At 39.2% G+C, this 18,958-nt stretch overlaps 1 protein-coding gene across 1 annotated transcript in view; it reads right to left on the bottom strand.

Annotated features, from left to right (window-relative positions):
• Nucleotides 1–2,441: 2,441 nt before the first annotated feature.
• sppl3 (signal peptide peptidase 3) overlaps nucleotides 2,442–18,958 on the bottom strand; it is a 44,739-nt gene continuing 28,222 nt past the window's right edge. The window contains exons 3-10 of the mRNA XM_022681131.2: nucleotides 16,962–17,050; nucleotides 16,114–16,233; nucleotides 15,939–16,017; nucleotides 13,692–13,804; nucleotides 11,709–11,815; nucleotides 8,438–8,792; nucleotides 5,967–6,076; nucleotides 2,442–4,619 (exon numbers count right to left, since the gene is read on the bottom strand). Of these exons, the coding sequence (XP_022536852.1) occupies nucleotides 4,548–4,619; nucleotides 5,967–6,076; nucleotides 8,438–8,792; nucleotides 11,709–11,815; nucleotides 13,692–13,804; nucleotides 15,939–16,017; nucleotides 16,114–16,233; nucleotides 16,962–17,050 (1,045 nt within the window). The 3' untranslated portion in view covers nucleotides 2,442–4,547. The remainder of the gene's footprint in view (nucleotides 4,620–5,966; nucleotides 6,077–8,437; nucleotides 8,793–11,708; nucleotides 11,816–13,691; nucleotides 13,805–15,938; nucleotides 16,018–16,113; nucleotides 16,234–16,961; nucleotides 17,051–18,958) is intronic.

Here is an 18,958-nt window from a genome sequence, read left to right as displayed (position 1 = left end):
TTCTGTTAGTAGATTACTGTAAAAAAGCCTTTTAAAAGGTCTAAAGGTGGTGATGTTCACTTGATGTTTGGGTTCTTCTACCAATCTAAAGCCTTATCTGTATTAAATGAGGTATAAAGTAGAGAGATATGAGTGTGAATAACCTTCAAATGGTCTAAAGAAGGCTATTACAGGACTCCATAATGCTAGATATAAGAGGAAGCTTTCAAAGGTGGTCATTAATGGCTGTAAATGTTTTCCACCAATGTACATGTTCTTCACATCCTTCGCATCATTACGTAATTACACAATGCTTGTGGTTGTAGAGATGGACTGATCAGTGTTTTTATTTTATTTTTTTACATCAACCAATGTAGCATCACTAGGCAGATAATGCAACACATTTGGAGAAAAGCGCCGGATCCCCAGCTCTGATACATCAGCTAACAAAAGCCTGTGGAGACAAACATCACAATATAGGAGTGATGAAAATTAAGAGCGCCACCTTCAGTACCTATGAGACATGCGAGGTACCTTCTAAAGATATTCAAACTCACATCTTTATCTAAATTTGCCTCTTAATGAAACCAAAATGTTATTTCTCTGGCAGTGGATCATTCAATGCTCCGGTATTTTCAGTTTTTTAAGAGTGTGGAAAAATAATAACTATAAAAATGTGGAAAAGTGGACCAAGCACATCGACAAGCTTGGAGGCTTGCTGATATTGCGAAAGTTGGACAGTGGTCTTAAAGGAATGCTACAGCATCACCATGTCTGCAGCACATGGTCGATTACAGCAGACGATCACCTCAACACGTTTTCAACACGTTTTTCTCTCCTTAGAAGCCAAAACACTCCTAAAACACGAAAAACTACACTGGCTTGTGTTATAAGAGAGGGTTGAGTTAAACAGTGAAGAGCAGGCTGGAGTGTTTCTCTAAGCGGTTGTAAAAAAATAATTCTGTAAAATTAAATGCTTTAAACAGACCTCGAGGTAATGCCACACATTAAAGCACACACATACACACTCACTTACATATATATACGCACACGCATTTAGGGTGTTTTCACACCTACCTTAAAGTTTGGTGCCGCAAACCATGGAACGGAGCAAAGGTCCAAATCTTAATCCAAACAAATCAGGTGGTCTCGTGATTCGGTTTGACTACAGTGTAAAAACACTATTCTTATACTATTCAGACTTTCAGCCTTATTACCGTATTTTTGGCACTAAAAGACGCATTTAAAAACCTTTAATTTTCCCAAAAAATTGTCAGTAATCCAGTTTTAATCCAGTTCGCCTTATGTATGAATTCTACCAGTCAGGTATTAAAGAGCAGTAAAGCCACTCCACTGAAGTACAGAGTTGTACAGGAGTTTCAGTTTAGTTCTCCAGCACAGAGACTGGAGCAGTATTAGCATTAGTTGCAAACCGCTATTTTCCCGTATTATGGGCCTGTAAAGTGCTGCTAACCTTGGCTAGCACTGCATTACCTGCTAACGACGCTAGCTCTTTTGCCGTTCAGAGGGGATTATTATCAGCTTGTAACCTGCTGCTAACCCTAGCTAGCACTGCTGGAGCAGCATTAGCATTACCCGATAACCGAACTGAGCTCTTTAGCTGCTCAGGTGTGTTTTATTGGACTGTAGTTTGTGTGTTTACCGTGTTAAAACAAGTTGCGTTGGACAAAATGCTAGGTAATATTGCCCTGGCTTACCGGAACACTCAGATTCCTCCGTGTAGCGCTATTGGGCAGCATTATCCGCTAACCGCTAGCGGCTAGCTACTAATTCTAATGCTTCGGCCTGAGTGCTGGAGAAATTCGGGAATCTAAGCTTACTGCAAACAAACGGAAGCGATTTACTCACCCATATAAACAGTTTTTGACTTTAAAAGAAAGTTTTTTTATTACAGTTTTGTTTACATATCTTAGCTTTACTTAAATTGTCCACCACCCAGTGGCGAGACCTGCTGGATTAGAAATTCTTTATAGTGTCTCTTAAAATGCGCTTTATAATCCGGTGTGGTTTATGTATGAAAATAGATGTTTACTGATAGTGTGCCTTATAGTGTGAAAAATATGACATATTAAACGTATGCCATCACCCAATAAACAATAGAAGAAGAAAAAGAACAGGTGTAGCGCTGAAATCTCTCTCAGTACTCAGCATGAGTACAACAGATTACAGTGCTGGTGATTCTGTATCTATTGTAACTGTAGATTAACCCTTTTAACCCTTTATAAGAAGAAATAAAAGGAATCCGTTAGACTTATTTTGCTACGAAAAGCACCTGCATTCGAAGGCAGGAGTCGGATTCTGGTAGGGAGGCAGAATTCAGCACAACACCATGGAAAATGAAAAACAACTCGCCGAATTGACAACATTCTAGCTCCAAACCAGCCAGAGTGAATAGAGTATAGAGGAACGACGTCCCCATAAATAATGACGAAGTGACGGGATGTAGTGAAGTCCTTTAATGCGCTGAACAGTCACTAAATTAAGACTTTACAATGTAACAAACACACAAAGCTTGGATCAGTCTTTGATCTGGACCTTCAGATGTGAAAACACCCTCACTCACACGGTCTCACGTACTCACACACACTTATACACAAATACTTACACACTTCTCTCTTCAGTAGCCCTAAAACCTCCGTCTCAAGACTGGCACCTTACAGGTGTGCCACCCTTTAGTCGTTCCCTTGCTTGTTTTGGGTAACCTGTGCCAATATAGCAAATCCAGAGCTGGAAAAAAAAAGTGCCACAGACTGACTTCTGGAGTCACTGAGCAACGGTTCGCGACCCAACCGGGCCGTGTACAAACCCAAACGGGTGTGAGTGATTCAGAGTGTGTGGGGTTGACATCACTTTTGCCAGCCTGACACACAGAAAACACATTCCACCAGACTACAATCCCATGTTTTTAAAATGGGGGAAAAAAAAAGAAAAGAAAAAAAGAACAAAAAAAAAAAAGGGGGCGGGGCTTGGGGAGAGGATTTGAACCCAGAATAATGTATTCGTCGTCCTCCACAAAAAACAAAACCAAAACCAGCCCAAAAACATACAAAAACACACAAACACACACTCACACTCTATTTCATACATCATACACACCTATTCATACTACATACGCACTCATTCATACACACACACACATTTATACATACATACGAAAGCATACACACTTGCGCAACCCCAACATGATAACCCTAATACATGTGTACACATATATACATAGAGCTAAGTGCCCGTCCGAAAGGCGAGGGCACACTCGAATTTTATAACGTATCATCATTTCTGTATATGCCAAGAATAAAATCTTTCTAAATAAAATACACGTATCTGCAAAGAGGGAGAAACAGGGGAAAAGGGGCGGGAAGATTGAAAGGTGAAAGGAGGGGAGGGGCTGCGTTGTTTTTTTTCTTTTTTCGATTGGGAAAAGAGGCCTAGGAGCCAATGAGTTTTGAGGAGGGTGTTACAGACAAGAGCAAGAGGAGGAGCAAAGAGAAGAGGAAGAGGAGGAGGAAGAGGAAGAAGAAGAAAAGACAGGAAAAAAGTGAGAAGGAGCGTCTGTGGCCTTGTCGTCGTCACTGTCGCCGTCTACGTTGACGACGTCATCATCATCATAGTCATTGTCACACTGTCACTGTCACGACGACGCCTGTGCTGGTCCCGATTGGGGTCATCACTGTTCTGTGCTGGGAAATTCTCAGCGTTCGTGTTCAGCGTTCATGGTTCGAGAGAAAAAAACAAAACACACAAACATAATTCTCGTAGTCCGTAGATCCATAACGATGCCAAATACGGGAAAACTGGGGGGAAAAAAGATCACCGAAAAGCTCAAAGAGCTCAGGTTTTGTCCAATAATAAACACGTCCAAGTAAGGAGTGGCCTTTCAGTCCGATGAGGAAATGATGCAATGAGAGGATTTCGGGGGGAGGGATTGGAGAGAGAGAGAGAGAGAGAGAGAGAGAGAAAAAAAAGAGAGAGAGAAAGAGAGAGAGGATGTAGGTTAAGTGAAACACAAGAGAGAGAGAAAGAGAGAGAGAGATGGAGAAAGAAAAGAATTAGATGTGGAATGAAAACGAGGTAGAGAAGAAAAGAGAGCGCAGTTCAGTAAGAGTTCAGTAAACAGAAGAAATGAGAGATCGTTAAAGAGAAATAGAAAAAGAGAGAAAGAAAACGAATGAACAGATGAATGAACGAGGAGGAGGATCAAAGAAGGCGGGATCAAAGTGTTGAAGAGGTTGACGAGGTGAGGATGAGTAAGTAGAATCCATCTGGCAGTGAAGTCCACAAAAACTAGCTCTTCCTTCGCTCTTCCTCATCAGTACGACGATGATATCCTTCCTTATCAGAACGGATGAAGCAAAAAAAGAAGAAAAAGAGATGGGGAAAAAAAGAAGAGAAGAGGACGAGTGTAAAAGGGTCCCCTCTTTTTATTATGCTCTCTCTCTCGTGCTCTCTCGTTGTTTCTCAGAGTTGGGTTGGGATGGGGGGAGGCTGAAGGCTGCCTGTCGCTGACCTGGAGAAGGTTGCTCTGGAAGGTGCGGGGCCGGGGGGCATCATACCTCTAGGAACCTGGAGCTGCTGGACTTGGTGTGGAAGGGCTCGGACCACATGCGCCGCAGGTCCCCCTGAGACAAGACACAAAAAGAAAGATAGAAGAAGAAGAAGAAGAAGAAGAAGGAGGAGGTGAATAAGTTGCAAGAAAGGTTAAGTAATTTTATAAAGAAAAAAAATCCACACCCTGTTCTAGTTTCCTTTCTCCTTAACAAACACTAAGAGGAACACGAGAGAAACACTAGAAACTCCTCAAGGTATGTAATAGAAGAAGATCCCACTGATGATTATCAAACATGTAAAACGGTTTGACCTCAAGCGTTTGAATCAATTACAGCTCAGAAAAAAGAACTGCAGTGATTTTTAAATAATCAAATATCAGATTTCATCCAGATTTGATTACATTTGACTAATTATACATCTGAGACTGGAGGACATCTGCATATACAATTACAGTGTATGGGGAAAAAAACAGATATTCTTTTAAAATCAAAAGTATTAGAAAGATCTGGGCATAGCGCAACGCTCACAGAAATAAGAGAGTGATTTTTTGTATAATAATAAAAAAAAAAAAAAAAAAAATAAATAAATAAATTTAGAACAGACGCAGACATACAGGGCTTGCTAGGAACACTGTGAGAGGAAGATGGTGGTGCTAGTGGGGAAAGGCCCCACAGGAAATTATTGTGATTGGTGAACCACATGAACTTCAAAAGTAGCAACAGGGAAAGTCTGAAACTCCCTGATTAATGGCAGTACAGCGCTTTAAAGAGGAGCAAAAGGTCTTGTAATAAAATGTAAAATAAAATGAACAATCACATCACTGTGTACTACATCAGGAAATGTTACTTAACTCTCCTTTGGTCCCACTTTAGAGCAGCTGTGAGTCAGTGGCAGTCTATATTAACTTACAAGAGCGTATTGAAAACCAGTAGAGAGAAGTAGCTATGTACTAAAAAGGGCCCTTTAACAAAACCAGGCAAAAAGAGTGTGTCACATTATGACCTGTCTGCTAAACACAAACAGTACTTTTACTGCAGAATTTTAAATTATATATAAAGAATGTGTATTGTCATAACCTATATTGGGTTTTATTTACTTTACAGTTTAGTTCTATTTTTTATTTTTTTTTACTTTTAAGTATAATAACACTGGTAAACATAAATGTTATAATTGAAAAAGTGTAATTGTGTTGCTGCAATCAAGGCTAAACAATTATATATAATATATATTATATATATATATATATATATATATATATATATATATATATATATATATATATATATATATATATATTCTTCAGTTGTTTGGACTTAAGATTATGAAAGTACGAAAATACACAAGTACACCGAAATCCGAAATCTTTGGGATGGCTCTGGGACGGTTGTGAATAAAGGTAGTCTTCAGATCTAACGTACCTTCAGATAGGCCATAGTGAGCAGAGGCAACAGGGTAAAGGGCACCAGGTACAGCAGAGCCGGCTGAGCCGCGCGGTGAATCCGAGAGGCCACGGTCGCCGTCAGCAGACCTGAGAGAGAAAACGTCCATTAAACATATAGAACACACTACTGCAATGAAAAACTAAACGCTTCCTGTATAAGTGAGCATTAGGCAGATCTGGCTATATAATAAACCACATTACTAACATGAGTTTCTGAAAGAGCCACAAACCCGAGCTCAGCTCACAACCCACTAACCCCTACACAGCTCACAGTCTCACAACCACTGACATACATACAGCAACCATGAACAACCAGCAGCGTGAGCGTACTGAATGTTTAGAATAGAAATTTATTTATTATCTCCTCTAAATCATCTTTATTTTCATGAACAATTGGTTGTGTAAGAGTCAGGGATGTTCAATATATATATATATCAATGCATAGTCCTATTGCTCTATCCATCTGTCCATCCATTCATCCCCACCTCTATTTTAACCCATGCATCCATCCCTCCCGTACCCATCTTTCTATACCCATCCAACCATCCATCCCTACCCTTACCTCTTTTCATCCATCTATTTATTCCTATCTACCGCAATCCCTATATAAATCTCTTCATCCATACACCCCTATCTGTATATACAGTTGTGGTCAAAAGTTTACATACACTTGTAAAAAAACATAATGTTATGGCTGTCTTGAGTTTTCAATAAGTTCTACAACTCTTATTTTTCTGTGATAGAGTGATCGGAACACATACATGTTTGTCACAAAAAACAGTCATAAAATTTGGTTCTTTCATAAATTTATTATGGGTCTGCTGAAAATGTCACCAAATCTGCTGGGTCAAAAATATACATACAGCAACATTAGTATTTGGTTACATGTCCCTTGGCCATTTTCACGGCAACTAGGCGCTTTTGGTAGCCATCCACAAGCTCCTGGCAAGCTTCAGGTCGAATGTTTGACCACTCTTCTTGACAGAATTGGTGCAGTTCAGCTAAATGTGATGGTTTTCTTGCATGAACCCGTTTCTTTAGCACTGTCCACATGTTCTCAATAGGGTTTAAGTCAGGACTTTGGGAAGGCCATTCTAAAACCTTAATTCTAGCCTGGTTTAGCCATTCCTTTACCACTTTTGATGTGTGTTTTGGGTCATTGTCTTGTTGGAACACCCAACTGCGCCCAAGACCCAACCTTCGGGCTGATGGTTTTAAGTTTTCCTGCAGAATTTGGAGGTAATCCTCCTTCTTCATTATCCCATTTACTTTCTGCAAAGAACCAGTTCCACTGGCAGCAAAACATCCCCAGAGCATAATACTACCACCACCATGCTTGACAGTAGGCATGGTGTTCCTGGGATTAAAGGCCTCACCTTTTCTCCTCCAAACATATTGCTGGGTGTTGTGGCCAAACAGCTCAATTTTTGTTTCGTCTGACCAGAGAACTTTCCTCCAGAAGGTTTTATCTTTGTCCATGTTATCAGCAGCAAACTTCAGCCGAGTCTTAAGGTGCCTTTTCTGGAGCAAGGGCTTCTTTCTTGCACGGCAGCCTCTCAGTCCATGGCGATGTAAAACACGCTTGACTGTGGAGACTGACACCTGTGTTCCATCAGCTTCCAAATCCTTGCAGACCTGCTTCTTGGTGATTCTTGGTTGACTCTTGACCATCCTGACCAATCTCCTCTCGGCAGCATGTGATAGCTTGCGTTTTCTTCCTGATCGTGGCAGTGACACAACTGTTCCATGCACTTTATACTTGCGTATAATTGTCTGCACAGTTGCTCTTGGGACCTGTAGCTGCTTTGAAATGGCTCCAAGTGATTTCCCTGACTTGTTCAAGTCAATAATTCGCTTTTTCAGATCCACACTGAGTTCCTTTGACTTTCCCATTGTAGCTTTTGTAGCTGAGTCTAATCACTGGGTCAAATGAGCCCTATTTAAATGGGCTCATGAGAAGTCAACAGCTGTAGTCAATCAGAATCACTTACAAGAAGTGAAGAGGCCATGACATGAAGCTAATTTGATTGACACAACTCGCTACATCACCAAAATTGACAAATTTTGTTGCTGTATGTATATTTTTGACCCAGCAGATTTGGTGACATTTTCAGCAGACCCATAATAAATTTATGAAAGAACCAAATTTTATGACTGTTTTTTGTGACAAACATGTATGTGTTCCGATCACTCTATCACAGAAAAATAAGAGTTGTAGAACTTATTGAAAACTCAAGACAGCCATAACATTATGTTTTTTTACAAGTGTATGTAAACTTTTGACCACAACTGTATCCACCCTACTATCCATCCATCATGACCAGTATCTTATATGTGTATGTAAGAACCTAATATAATGGTCAATGTTATTTTCACTGCAGCAGATTCGTGTCAGTTCCAGCTCTACAGCTGCAGATATTAATGAGTGATTCTGTATATAATGCTTACCCACGAAGTATCCGATGAGGGTGCAGTGGAAGTAGGAGACTCGCTGCATGCGGCCAGACATGTTGGCGGGTCCGGGCGCCTCTCCACTGGCTTGTTTCTTGTAGTTATCGTAGCGCAGCACGAAGCACAGCAGCAGGCCAGGCATGACGATGTCCCCGATGCCCAGCATGGAGAAGTGGCTGCCCGTGGAGCTGGGGAACACCAGCTTACCCGGCAGAGAGAGGCGGGGCACGTCCCGGCCCATCCCCGGGCCCAGGTGCAGCTTACGCGAGATCACGTCCAGCGGGTTATCGGCCGGCTGCGTGGCCACCTTCACCATCACGTTACTGTTAAAGATGTAGGCTGAGAAGAAGACCTGGAGAGGACAGAAAGAGACATGTGTTAGAAATTAGGGCTGGAAATCCCCTGTATATATATCCATCCATCCATCCATCCATCCATCCACCCCACCATCCATCCATCCATCCCCTATCTTACCATATACATTGACATCCATCCATCTCCCTATATATGTCTATATCCATTCATCCATCCATCTCCCTATCTCACTATATGTCCATCCATCCCCCTCTTAGTACATACATCCATCAATCCACCCCCTCTTACTATATACATCTAAATCCATCCCTTCATTCATCTCACCATATACATTGACATCCATCCATCTCCCTATATACATCTATCTATTCAACCATCTCCCTATATATGTCTATATCCATCCATCCCCCTATCCTACTATATACGTCTATATCCATTCATACATCAATCTCCCTCTCACTATATGTCCACCCATCCCCCTTACTATATCCATCCATCCAGCCATCCATCCATCCACCCCCCTCTTACTATATACATCTTTACCCATCCATTCATCCATCCCCTATCTCACCATATACATTGACATCCATCCATCTCCCTATATACAGCTACATCTATTCATCTCACTATATGTCTATAATCCATCCATCTCTATATCTCACTATATGCGTCTTTATCCATCCATCCATTCATCTCCATATCTCACTATATGTCTATAATCCATCCGATCATCAATCTCCCCATTTATATCTTTATCCATCCATCATCCTTACCTTGAATATCCCTATATATGTCCCTTCATCTTATTATCTATACATTAGGAATGGATGGATGAAAATAGACTATCACTACTGTCTGTAATGAAATGTATATTTGTATCAGGGCCCTGTATGCACTGTCCAAATCATGTCCATACAATAAGAAAATGTATCCCAATAACAAAAAAATGTCATATTAAATACATAATCCAAAAATCTGTGATCTATTGATATCTGAGCCTGCTAGATTAAAAGACACCCTTTCATATTCATTTATCACCTCTAGTTTGCACTGTGCGAAACAGCGACCCCTACAGTGCACAGAAGGTAAGCTCATCATTATTACTACAGTAGAGAGCTGTGCAAATCACATTTCCCTCAACCACAGAGGTTCCGGTTGAGTTTCTGTGGGTGTTTTGATGTTGACATTTTGTCACGTGACTTTTATTCAAATAAACAGAAGTAAAAGAAACATCAGACTAATGTAGGTCAATCAGTAAAGCACATTACATCACCGGTTCAGTGCTGTTAGTATACGTAGTATAGAGTCACAACACTGCTGCACTGTGTTCACTAAACCACACACACACACACACACACACACACATTCAAACCACATATACACACACACACTCAAACCACACACATACACATACACATCCAGACTCACACACAGCTCACAGTTTAAAGCAGTGTTTTTGAGCTGAAGAAGAAAAAAGCTCTAGTTCTCTCAGGCCATCAATCGAAACCTTGACATTTCCACAAATGTCGACGAAAAAAATGTGAAAATAACTGCAGTATTATGATGAATATGGTGGGAATGTCATGACGCTTGGCGGACTGAGATGTTTCCTGTAGTAAATCCTCACAATTCACCACACTGAATAACATTTTCTTTAAAAATCCAAAAGCAAATGGCAAATTTAAAAATTTACCTCTATTAAAATTATAAATGCACAGGATCACAACCATTTTACTGATCTCAATATTGCTTATTATGCTTTCATTAGCAAAAGCAGCTCACTAACAAAAAAAGAGACCATAGTGACATATGGGAGAGTCTCAAACTCTTTAAAATATTAAAATGAACATTTATATATATTTCAATTCCAATGTCTAAAAAAACCTTAATCATTAAAAAAAAACTGCTGTTGAAAAGGTTGTATTTTCATTATTATGGTTTTATACTATTTTATAGGTGCGGATATACATATTTATAACATACATAGGGACTACACATGCTGGAATAACTTGTATAACAAATGTAACATTTATATAAATATACTTGGGTTACATATACTTTACATTTTAGCTTTCAACCAGCTGTAAACAAACAATAAAATTAAAAGTTTCTCCTGAGGACACTACTGATTCCTACACAGAATGTTCACAGCTTTAAACCCTCTGTTTTAAATTAACAAGTTACATAAAACAATAGATCTATGCATTTATTTTTATTTAAACAGGAATAAATAAAAGAGAGAGAGAGAGTAAATCTGTGAATTTTAAAGTAGCAAAAACAATGGTGGCTAATTACAGTATAATGGCCAGCACGTCTAGGTCCTTTTTCAGCATACAATACATATGTAACCAAGTATCGATTTAAAAAATCTATAAATAAGAATTGTATTGTCAATCACAATAATGTTTGGAATAATGTACAGGGGTTGGACAATGAAACTGAAACACCTGGTTTTAGACCACAATAATTTATTGTGGTGACGGACAGTTCTGGTGGAAACAGGAGAGTTGAGGTGCACATTGAATTCTGCCGTGATTTGGGCAGCCGCGGTTTTATGTTTTTGGATATAATCCGAGTTAGCACCCGAACATCCCTTTCAGACAGCTTCCTCTTACAGCGTCCACAGTTAATCCTGTTGGATGTGGTTGGTTCTTCTTGGTGGTATGCTTTATACATTACCCTGGATACCGTGGCTCTTGATCCATCATAAAGACTTGCTGTCTTGGTCACAGATGCACCAGCAAGACGTGCAACAACAATTTGTCCTCTTTTGAACTCTGGTATGTCACCCATAATGTTGTGTGCATTGCAATATTTTAAGCAAAACTGTGCTCTTACCCTGCTGCTCCAATTTAGCCATGAAACCTCCTACACTTTCATTGTCCAACCCCTGTATGTTATCTAAACAGACACTGTTACAGTGTGTGTGTGGTGTGTGTGTGTGTCTCCTTACCCAGAACACATCGTAGATGAGGAGGCCGGACAGCAGCAGGCAGGACACCTTCAGGCTGGGCAGACGCACGAAGGCAATCATAGCCACACACAGACCCATGGCCAGCGCTGCAGGACAGACCAGCATTACAACACAGTTTAGATCTTACAGGGCATCACAGGTTATTTCACCCCTAATAAAACATTATACTGAATTTAACTTCTTAAACAACTCATTAGGCGCAGCATAGATATTTTGGCCCAGTCCCGCCCACAGTCCCACACTTCACAACTAAATGATTTTCTTCTTAAATAATTTTTAGATAATAATAATAATAATAATAATAATAATATTATTATTACTATGCAACCTTTGGTAACACCATAGCAACCACCATTAATACTACTCATAATACTACCTTGCAACCACTAAGCTAAACCATAGCAACCACTTAGCAACATCATACCCTTACCTGGGATTCCATAGCGACCAGTGGAAGCCATTTTAGCTTCATAAAATGCACTTATCTAGTTGTTTACATTTTTGATGGTCGTTTTTGAGGCGATCCTGTTGGTTGTTGCTTGATGGTTGTTTTTGCAACTACAAATGAGGAAGTTCTTGAAAATGACTTTTGGATGGACTGGCATTAATTTCTTTGTTGAGTAATTGGAACATCGCTCAAATAGAGCTATTCACTGTGTACCTGTAACTCTACCTCTTTACTACTTTACAACTGATGCTCTCAAACACTTTATTAAGAGGCAAGAAATTCAAGTAATTAACTATTGATGAGTTCAGCACAGCTGTTAACTGAAAGTCTGAATTTCAGGAGACTCTACATTATGAAGCTGAGAAAATAATGCCAAGATGTGCAAAAGTGTCATCTAAAAAAATAATGAGCCTCCAAAAACATCTACTGTAACAGGTGTGTTAAAGAGAACACTGGACTGTAGAAAAGCTGGACTGCCTGAAAGTCTCTGAGGACTCTGAGGACAAAGTGCCGATATGCAGAGGTATGTTCCAGCTCTTACACATATTAAGAGGAGTGTAAATCACACTTAGAGTGAAGCACACTGTCAGTACCAGCTCTGACTCTGGTTCTGGCAGTATCTGAGCTTAAACTAAGACTTACAGCAGTGAAGGATAACGTAACATTACTACTAGGGGTGTCACAATTCTCTAAATTCTCGATTAGATTTTATTGCTGATTTTAGGGTCACAATTCGGTTCGATTCTCGATTTTCTTTTTTTTACAGCAGAGAGGCCTATGCTAGTTTTAGATTAGTCTATGGCCAGGCATTGGTTTGATTCATCAAATTTACAATATCTTATTTCAAAAGGTGGGCTTGATATAAGTGATGCAAAATGATACAAGTGATCTGTAAAACACCACATTAGGCACTAATGGTCAAATTTAAATCATTTAATTAAGATATATATGTAATGTAAATCTAGTGGCTTTTTTGGTAGCAGCAGTGTGCACTATTAAAACAGCAATGTGCAACATAACAAAATAAATAATAAAAAAATACAGGAACAGTCATGTACAAAATAATAGAACAATTAGAGGCTTAACAAACTGAACTCTATCCTACTATAACAGTTAAACATGAAAAATAAGACTTGTTTTTTTTCTTTAATAAAGATATATTATTAACTTTATCTGAGAGAAAGATGCTCCTTAAGGTACCAAAACTATTAACATATTTGAGGCTAGACAAAACAACAGTTATTTTTTTATATTTTCATGTTTTTCTTTAAGAAGATGAAAATGTCCATTCACTGGAGAAAGTGCTGCTCTTTGAGCAGTCACAATGTCCGTGGGGTCGGCTACAGTGTGCTGCGCCATTTGCGTATCGCGCATGCTTGCATAGCTTAGAGGGAGGGATCGTCGATCCTCTTTTAGACCATTTTGACCATGACATAATTTTGATGAAATATCGCAATCGTGACACCCCTAATTACTACAGGAGAACATCTGCTAAATCACATGTGATGACCTACCGTCCATGAGCAGCCAGTGTCCTGTGAGCACCCAGATGAGGACGAGCATCACAGAGAGCGAGAAGGAGAGAAGCTCTGCCAGAGTGAAGCGCCCACAGCATCCGAACGATATCCTACACACACACACACATCATATACAGTCAGAAATCAATACTGTTCCATGATGCATAGAGATGCATAAAGAGCAATGCTTCATATATACACACACAACACGGACAAAAGTATTGGGACACGTCCCCTTAAATATCCCTTTAAAAACAAAGGTATTGTCTATCCTACGAGTTTATCCTGCTTCTGTGGGAATACCCAGAGAAGACTTTCTACTCAATTCTTTAGCACTGCTGTGAGGATTTGATTGCATTCAGCATCAAGAGCATCAGAAAATGAGGGCAAGATTGGATGATCATCACCCCACCTCATTCCTAACTACAGAACTCTTCCCAAAAAGTATAGCAAGGTTCTTGCACTATTTAAAAAGTCAAATTTAATGCTTTTTAAGACCTTTTTCAGACTGCAATGAATCTAATTTAAGACCCAAAGATTTTGTTATATTTTCTTAATTTGTTTTATTGGAAATCAAAACACAACATAGCTAATGTTATTATGTTAGCTAGCTCTCCGCTAACTTTAGTTCTTTCCTCGGTAATGAAGCTAACTTTGCCGCTAATGTTATTATGTTAGCGTGTTAGCTAGCTCACCGCTAATGTTACTATGTTAGCTAGCACTCCACTAACCTTAGTTCTCTCCCCAGTAATGTAGCTAGATAACTCGCTGCTAATGTCAGTATATTAGCTAGACCACTGCTAACATTAGCTAGCTCTCCATTAACCTTATTTCTCTTTCTTTTAACATTAGCTAACTCACCGCTAAAGTTAGCATGTGCTTTGCCAATGGCTGAAAATGTAATACCTACAGCAAATTTAAAGTAAATTTAACACAATTTAAGACCTTAACAACCCTGGATTTTGTTAAGCCCAAATTTTTTAGCCGAAAATATCACCAAAAGCCATATATTTTATACATTATTTAATATACAGGCTTCCTTTAAACCTTCCAATTTACTTTAATTATGGGGTATCCCTAATTTGAGAACTTCCATTAAGGGCATTTTCACAGCAGAACTACTTGGTCCAGTTAAACCAGACTCTGTTTTGTTTGCACCCTTGTTGGGGTTGTTCATTTGAGCAGGTACGAATACAGTAATCAATCACACTTGGGTTCGGCCCAAACGAACCACACCAATACCTGCTCAAGGTGGTGGTCTCGGCCTGGTTCCAAACCATCTCCACAGCGCAAGATTCAACCTCGACCCATTCAGCTATTAAACATACTCCTTTTATATGAGCTGAACGGCTGTTCAGGTGCAGTTTAACCTGCTTTATTACCCAGATAGTTACTATAGGTATTAGCTAATGCCTCTCTGCTGCTGCTCCATGTTCTATACATTAAACACAAATATACGCTTGTCTGAAACACAGGACCTTTTTGTTGTATTTACTTATTTTTTGTTACCGTGCCAGACAGCTCTGACCAATCAGAGGAGACTGCGTGCTTGAGTGGTTTGTTAAAGGGGCATATTGGTGCGTTTAGGTGTAGTGCCGTGTGATATGACGATAAATATCATGGGGACGATAGAAAAGTGTCTATCGCGCTACTTATTTTCTATCGTCCCTATCGTTTCTACAGTAATTTCATCAATTATTCATGCAAATATATAAAGTAGGCTAGGATGAAATGTATTGGCGTGGTTACTTTGCAAAAACTCTGTTTATATAAGTGATGATAAAGTAATCTTCGCTGCTTTAGGTTATTTGACGGTCACGTGTGGACACGCCGTTTTGAGACATGCTTTACGTTATTAAACTCATGAAATCGCGATCGCGATATATGATTTTTCCCATATCGCCCAGCACTATTTAGGTGTGTGCCCGTGTGAAAACAAACCAAACCGAGGGGGAAAACGCTCCAAGTAAACAAACTTATTAACAGATTCAGACCAGGAAAACGAACAAAAGGTGTAAAAACGCCCTTTTTACCAGTTAGCCGTCTCCTCAATTACAAATCACTTTTAAGAGTTTTAATGCACACAATAACATTGTCCTAAAAGCATCCCAAAAAGCTTAAGCATAAGCTTTTGTCTATTGCAAGTTCTTCTCAGGAACTAGACAAGCTGTGTGTTTGTGTGTCAGCAATGCATTTATTAGGAGTGGTGTCCACAAACATTTGGACATATGCAAAGAGTCTTACTTGTTCTGTGAGGAGCAGGGCCTGGTCAGGTACTGGCACATCGGCAACAGCAGGAATGCAAACGCAATGGTCGCCAGAACTGTGAGTAAAAACGTAAAATCAAAAAAAGAGAGATACATAAATAGAGAGAGAAATATATACAGAGAGAGAGAGAGAGAGAGAGAGAGAGACATACCTGCAGTACAGATGGTAAAGACCACCTGGACTGAGTCGAAGAAGAAGAACATGACAAGCAGAGAGACGGAGGCTCCGATGGGGAGGAAAAGAGCCTGCGTCGAGTCTATGGTCTGAATACCTTTAGAGCACACAAACACACAGAAACAGAAAGTTATGTTTGTGAGAAATTCCGTTGACTTCTGTGCTATTCCAGTCTCAACAACATGAGCAAATACTTTCGGTAATACAGTGTATGTGTGTGTATTTCTATATATATACAGTACAGGACAAAAGTTTGGACACAGCTTCTCTTTTTCAATGGGTTTTCTTTATTTTCATGACTATTCACATTGTAGATTCTCACTGAAGGCATCAAAACTATGAATGAACACATGTGGAGTTTTATGTACTTAACAAAAAATGACCTGGCCTCCACAGTCACCGGACCTGAACCCAATCCAGATGGTTTGGGGTGAGCTGGAGCACAGAGTGAAGAAGGCAAAGGGGCAACAAGTGCTAAAAAACACCTCTGGGAACTCCTTCCTTCAAGACTGTAGGAAAACCATTTCAGGTGGCCACCTCTTGAAGCTCATTGAGAGAATGATGGCAAGTGTGTGCAAAACAGTAATCAGAGCAAAGGGTGCCTATTTTAAAGAAACTAGAATATAAAACATGTTTTAAGTTATTTAACCCTTTTTTGTTAACTACATAAAACTCCACATGTGTTCATTTATAATTTTGATGCCTTTAGTGAGAATCTACAATGTACATAGTCATGAAAATAAAGAAAACGCATTGAAAAAGGGGAGATGTTTTGGCCTGTACTGTGTGTACATATATATATGTGTGTGTGTGTGTTGGACTTACTGTTGTTTGAGTTGCTGTTAAAGGAGCCGTTGGCAGTGGGATTTCCATCCTTGTCCTTCTCCTGATTCTCACAGTCCATGTTTAACGATCTGAGGAAACACACAAACACTGAGCCACTGACTTCACCAAACACATTAAACCGTTCTGCAAATCATCTGTAAATCAAAATTATTAAAACAATAGGTAACTTACACACCAGACAGAATAATTAAATTATTTAAGTTGCATAATGTCCCGATTAGAAAGCTGGATGGAATAAACCAAAAGTTATTTTTTTTAGTAGTATAATGTTACATGTCAATCACATCAGTAGTAAAGTGCTGTTCAACTAAAACTGCTGAAGCAGTGTAAAGCAGGAAATGACTCGTTTCCAGCTTCTAAAACAGGTGTGAGTTTCAAAACTGCCAGTCAGGCTTTACATTAAACACATTTTCCCTGAACCAAACCTTTTTCAAGATAATTCATCTCATTTGACAACCATTTAAATCAAAAGACCAAGACTAAACTACACCAGCACAGACAAATATGGTAAAAATCTCACAAGATTTAACAATATATTTCTTAATTTCGATCATACCCAATGATACAGTATCTATAAGACACATATAGAACCAAAACACAACAGTAAGATTTCGTAATGCATTACTGTAGACTTCAACATCAGAATTGCACTGCTACAAACTGCAACAGCAGAATGACTTGCAATATAATAAAGAGGAATGTTCTTTTAATGACACTGATTTCCTGCATTAATAAATGGTTAGGATTTGAACAGTCATTTAGAGTGAGTTCGGTGTGAAGGTAGTGTTAAACAAACAAAAATGCTGAGGTGGTCCTGATAAGTGCCAGTTTCATCATTATAATCATAAAGTTCTTGCTATAATCTAGATTAGAATATACTCAAATAGAGCTATTCACTGTATACCAACTCTACCTCTTCACAGCTTTAAAACTGATGCTCTCAAACAATTTATTATAGCTCCACTAGGTAGGATTGAGATTTTGTGCTCATGGGCTCCCCCTACAGTTGTAGAGTGTAATAAATGTTTCAGGCGGATTAGTTTCTCTTTCTCGTTTTCTGGCTTTCACAGACATATTCGGTCTCTTTCCAGCTTCTGCCAGAGTGTCTGTATGTTAGTTTGTAAAGAATGAACCGGTAGTCCTTGTAGAACTGTTAGAACTAAAGGTCGGAAAGCAGGTCGCAGTTCTCGCGAGCGTTGATCGCGGCCGCCTCTGAAAATATACAGAGTCTGGTTTGAGCTCAGTGGAGCTCTGGCAGAGACACGAGAGCACCGCTATTCCTCCTATTACACCTCAATGCAGCGCTCCGTGAGTTTCAAGCTGTAATTTTACCTCTTTAAAAAGATCAAAAATCAAGGAAATCCTACCTAGTGCTGCTTTAAGAGGCAAGGAATGCAAGTAATTAACTCTTGATGAGTTTAGAACAGCTGTTAACTGAAAGCCTAAATTCCAGGTGACTCTACCTCATAAAGCTGACTGAGAAAATCCAGCAGAGATGTACAAAGATGTCATCTAAGTAAGAGGTGATACTATGAAGAATGTAAAATATAAATCATAATCTGATTTGTTTAACACTTTGTTTACTAAACAATTAATATGTTTTTCGTCTTCATAGTTTGGATGATTTTAGTATTAATCTAGAATTCTTTGACATTTCCCTATTCTTTTGTTCACCAAATACTATAAATGTGACTAAAATGTTATAATAATAGGAAAACATCATTTTCTAATAGACCTGATTAACCTGTTGGTCAATTGTGTGAAAGATATTATGGAAGAAAGCAATTTTCCATAAATGATATTTAATTTAAGAGCATTGCTAAGAAGGCACTGACTCCTGCCAATATGAGCATTCAGGGCAGGTTTATCAGCCCAGGATTAAGTCTAGTCCAGGAATACACAGCATTTAAATACAGATTTTCCACTGAAAGGAAACATTAGACCACATCTAGGCCCCGTCTTAATCCCTTTCCTAA

Source organism: Astyanax mexicanus, chromosome 20 (genome assembly GCF_023375975.1).
Source record: "Astyanax mexicanus isolate ESR-SI-001 chromosome 20, AstMex3_surface, whole genome shotgun sequence".
In the NCBI taxonomy this organism is placed as follows: domain Eukaryota; kingdom Metazoa; phylum Chordata; class Actinopteri; order Characiformes; family Acestrorhamphidae; genus Astyanax; species Astyanax mexicanus.
This window is presented reverse-complemented; position numbering and strand designations above follow the sequence as displayed.